Source organism: Sinocyclocheilus anshuiensis, unplaced genomic scaffold, assembly GCF_001515605.1.
Source record: "Sinocyclocheilus anshuiensis isolate Anshui unplaced genomic scaffold, SAMN03320099.WGS_v1.1 scaffold320, whole genome shotgun sequence".
Classification (NCBI taxonomy): Eukaryota; Metazoa; Chordata; class Actinopteri; order Cypriniformes; family Cyprinidae; genus Sinocyclocheilus; species Sinocyclocheilus anshuiensis.
This window is the reverse complement of record NW_015554092.1, coordinates 138,231-143,240: the sequence shown is the minus strand read 5'-3', so window position 1 is coordinate 143,240 and position 5,010 is coordinate 138,231. Positions and strand designations below refer to the sequence as shown.

General features: G+C 35.4%; 1 protein-coding gene across 1 annotated transcript in view; it reads right to left on the bottom strand.

The window, feature by feature from the left end:
• Positions 1 to 5,010, bottom strand: part of LOC107669273 (RAB6A-GEF complex partner protein 1-like) — a 59,430-nt gene that overhangs the window by 3,750 nt on the left and 50,670 nt on the right. The window contains exons 20-23 of the mRNA XM_016461451.1: positions 4,269 to 4,564; positions 1,589 to 1,747; positions 1,359 to 1,495; positions 217 to 512 (exon numbers count right to left, since the gene is read on the bottom strand). Coding sequence (XP_016316937.1) covers positions 217 to 512; positions 1,359 to 1,495; positions 1,589 to 1,747; positions 4,269 to 4,564 — 888 coding nt within the window. The remainder of the gene's footprint in view (positions 1 to 216; positions 513 to 1,358; positions 1,496 to 1,588; positions 1,748 to 4,268; positions 4,565 to 5,010) is intronic.

Below are 5,010 nucleotides of genomic sequence, written 5' to 3'. Positions count from 1 at the left end.
CCGAAGGTACGGTTTACAAAATCTGAGCGCACGGATTGGAAATTCGTGAGTACAGTTTATTAATCCGTGGGCACGATTTGTTAAACCGAGGTAACAGTTTAAGAATTCGTGAGTACGGTTTATAAACTGAAGGGACAGATTGCAAAACCGTCGCCACGGATTGTTTTTTTTTCTCCTACAGGTGACTTCCCGGGCTCCGTAGACACATTCACACACCTGGGCGGCAGCGTCCGTTCTTCAGCGGCGAGCTAATGGAGCATGCTGTGATTACAGGAAATGGCCACAGGAAGTCCTTGTGCAGGCATTTGAGGGCAGTAACGAAGTCGTCGATCCGTGCGACCCGCGTGCGCTCCCGACACAGCCAGCCAATCAGCTCGAAGCCCAGCTGAGCAGAGAAACAGCCCAGATCACGCAGTCTGATCTGCTCCAGCAGGTGCCTCGCGTGACGCCACAGCATCATATCAATGTAGAGATTCTCCGCAGAGTCACTGTCCTTACACCAGCGCTCTCCACTGACGACACACACACACACACACACACACACACACTCATCATATAAACTGAACCATGTTGTGTGTCAGTGTTGGTCAAGTTACTTCAAAGTACAAGGTACTAGTAATTAGGGCTGCATGATTTAGAGAAAATCTAATTATGATTGCAATGGGGAAAAAAAACAACAAATAAAAAATAATAAAATAGCAACAACAATAATAATTATTATTATTATTATTGTCTTTATTATGATTATTATTACTTAATAAAATTAAACCAAATAAAAATTACTACTATTTTTTTTTTTAAATCACTAGAATATATGATAATGTTTATTATATTAACAATTTTTTTACCGGAAAATAAATGAGGAGTATTTCAGGAAAATATAATAATAATAATTATTATATTTTATTTAATTAGCACAACTGTAAAACGACAACACCAATATTTATTAATTTTATTTATCTTAATTTTTTTATTTTCAAAAAAGCTTCTCTTTTGTTGACAACAGCTGGTTTAGAAGTGATTATAATTACAAGTTTGAGAAAATGGTTTATTTTATTTAATCCTTTGCTTTGATTCCAGTTTTATTTGCGATTAATCATACAGCCCTATTAGTAATATAAAGCAGGTAAAATACAGTCAAGGTCCTCTCATTTCTATATCAGAGCTAAAACAGTGTTGACCGGCAGCATTTAACTACATATACTGATTAAAAAAGAAAGACAAGAATTAAAGAATCTTTGTCTTCTCAACAGGTTCAACTGAATGAACTGTCCAAACAAACGGATTCACTCAAATGAATCAGAGAGAGCGAGTGTGTTACTATCGGAGACATATTTAAATCACGTATGTTGCGTTACCCTTTGGAGGACGGTCCAGACGGCACGCTCAGGGTCTTCTGCAGGTTGAACTTTCCTCCGGCGATGCTGTCGGCCGACTGAGACAGACTGATGCTGCGGTTCCGGAAGAACTCGAAGCCCCCCATGGAGCTCTGCTCCTGCAACACACACACACACACACATCAGCACAGGATCTTCAACACACAGCATCTCAGCCTCACACACCATCATCATCATCATCATCATCTCACCTGAGTGGTAGGTGTGCTGGGCGGAGTCTCGCTCTCCCCTGAACCAATGGCCTTCAGGAAGCGGATCATGTGACGACACAGATCCCATTTGCCCTGTTCCAGAGCCGTGTTGAAGAGCAGAGTGGCGTGTTGACGGCTGACCGCCGGAACCTCCATATTCTGAGAGCAAAACATACAAATAATATAAATAACATTCAATCAGATACCCCTCCTTCCTTTTCTACTGACTGACATCTTCCATTATCATCAGGGTTTAAAAAAAATCAGTGTTTAGAAATACATGACTGTTCCACGAATTCATTCAGAAATGATATTTTATTATTAGAAATTAGAAATGAATTATTATTAGAAATGCAAATTTTATTATACAAAATATTTCAATTATCAACACAAATCTGAGTGTGAGAGAAAAATATATAAACGATATCCTCCACACTACAAAATCTACTGGGCAGAAATAAAGTATGTCACATATTTTTATCAGATCAGATGAGTATTAAAATTGAGTTTTTAACTGGTTCAACAAGCTACATTACAGATAATGAAGCCACTACTGGAATTGAAGAATCTCTATTTTCTGAATCAATTCAATTGAATGAACTGTCCAAACAAACTGATTCACTAAAATGACTACTACTTCTGCAAGCTAATATTCAGTTTATGTCAGATATCAAGTAATTTAAGCTTAAATCTAGCATTTCAAGTGCTTTTATGAGCTCATATTCATTCACAAAAATTCATACAATGTTTTGTAAGATTGCATATTTTCATACATATTTTTAGAATTTTACTTGTAACATGTAACATTATTTGAATTTGTTAGAATCATTTAAAGTAGGTTAAACTAATGAAGATGGAAAAGAAGAATATGAATGGTAAAATATACGAAAAGTGGCAAATTATTCATATTTAACAAAATTTGCATGAACTTTTTTTTTTAAAGAATTCATACATTTTTTAGGATTTTACTTTTTTTTTTTTTGAAAGTAACATTTTTTAAATTTGTTACATCACAGAATCATTTAAAGTAGGTTAAACTACTGAAGATGGAAAAAAAGAATATACATAAAAAATAAATATTAAATTATTGATTTAAAGAGGTTGATTATGTACACTAGTCAACATTTGAAGTGGATCAAAACCTTTCATCAAAGTTGTCCTAAAACCAAAATGCATTCTTGTCTTAGGACAACTTTGATGAACTTTTTTGATCCACTTCAAATGTTAACTACTGTATTTCGAAAAAACAACGAATTTTACATTTACTGCAAACTATGCACATTTAACATACAACTATTTAAATAGTTTGACCTCCTTTTTACAAGTCAGACATGTAGCAATTTAAGCTTAAATCCTAGCATTTCTGAGAGCTGATATTCATTCGTTAAAATTCATACAAATTTGTAAGAATGAATTCTGCAACATTTTAATTTATTTGTTACACCACAGAACCACTTAAAGTGGGTTAAACTACTGAAGACGGAAAAGAAAAGACTGTAAATGTGACCCTGGAGCACAAAAGCAGTCATAAGTAGCACAGGTATATTTCAGGGGTTAAAGCAAAAAAAAATCCTGAGCCTGAACTTTTTTCCGGGGGCGGGACGGGGCAGCACATGCAAAGCATGCAATGACTGTGGCAACTTTAACATTTGAAAGGATACTATGGCAAAGTTATCGCTTTCTTTATTCAAACTGATTAATTTTTTCATGAATATATGGTTGACCTGAAGAATGAAAGCTATATCATACACTAGGAAAATTATTAGCTTTATCACCGCTTATTGACACTAAAATAATATCGCGATACATATTGATATTGAATTATTGTCCAGCCCTAATATAAACTAACGATGAGGCAATAATAATTGGCTCAAAAAAAATATCAAAACCAAGAAATTACACGATTGTATTGAACAACACTGTTAAAATACATAATGTAATATGCCTAATACATAATATGAACATAACCAACTTAAGTACATTATGTATTAAAACAAATACCTACATGATTTCTCGGAGCTGTTTACAAAGCTCCGCTGCTTTTTAATTAGTTATTCTATGTAAATATGCGCTAGAGGGACATCTTTGACATTTGCGCCTCGCAGCTTTTTGTTGCGCTTCTCCATTCATCAGGGCACAATTGGATACTATTATGTGCGTCTCACGTTTATAAGAGCAAAACATTCTGATTGGCTAGTAATGTTAGTTTGGTTGAGAGTAAAAGCTGTGCTCCTCTCATACCACTGGTGGCGAACTCATGGACTCAAAATCAATCAACAAGATTTTTTTTTATGTAGGACTATTGTTTTCCACAGCCAAACGCTGCACGCCGGAGATCCGGCACAGGACAACTTTAAAGATGATTTTCTCAATATTTAGATTTTTTTGCACCCTCAGATTCCAGATTTTCAAATATTGTTCTATCCTAACAAACCATACATCAATAGAAAGCTTATTTATTCAGCTTCAATTTCAAAAAATTGACCCTTATGACAGGTTTTGTGGTCCTGGGTCACATATTAGGTGAAATACCTTCAGGTCAGTACTAAATAAACATGCATTTTGCATGATCCCTCTTATTTTGGTAAAATAATTAACATTTTGCAGATTCCGCAAGGTGCATGTAAACTTTTGACCTCAACTGTACATCAAGCATGTTGTAGATTTTTTTGTTTCTCACCTGTAGGATGATCAGGAAGAGCCCCTCCAGCGAGGACGAGCCGGGCCCGTCGAACAGCGCCGTCTCATTGGAGGCACCCAGGATGAGCGCGTCCTCGAACAGCACCGTGAGCGGGTAGATGTTGATGTGGAAGGGCAGCATGATCCGGCGCGACAGGAACGAGTGCGGCTTGCGGTGGTCTCGCGGGAACAGAGGAAGCCACACCTTCATCCCCGCCTCGCCGCATGAGAGCCACAGAGCCTCCATCAGGTGGCGTTTCTTGCGGTTGCTGCGGCAGGTGTATGAGTTTCTTTCTTCTGTTGAACACAAAAGAAAATATTTTGAAGGATGTTGGTAACCACACAGTTGCCGGTAGCCATTGACTTCCATAGTATAGAAAAAAATGACTATGGAAGTCAATGGCTACCGGCAACTACTTATCCCTCTTAAAGAAAGAAATATAGTCCCATGAAACATTGCGAATGACAATCTAATAATTAAAAAAAAAAAAGATGGATAAATATAAAACCAAATAAAATAATAAATAAATAAAATAGTTTAAAAAGTAATAATAAATAAAAATAAACATACAAATAAATATAAAACTATTGATTTGTTGATTATGCATTTCAAAACAATAGTTTGACATTTATGTATTTAAAAATATACATATAAAAAATGATATAAATATTAATATTGAAATTATATAAATATAATTTGTATATATAAATATGGTTTAAAGTATATTTAAATTATACAGATC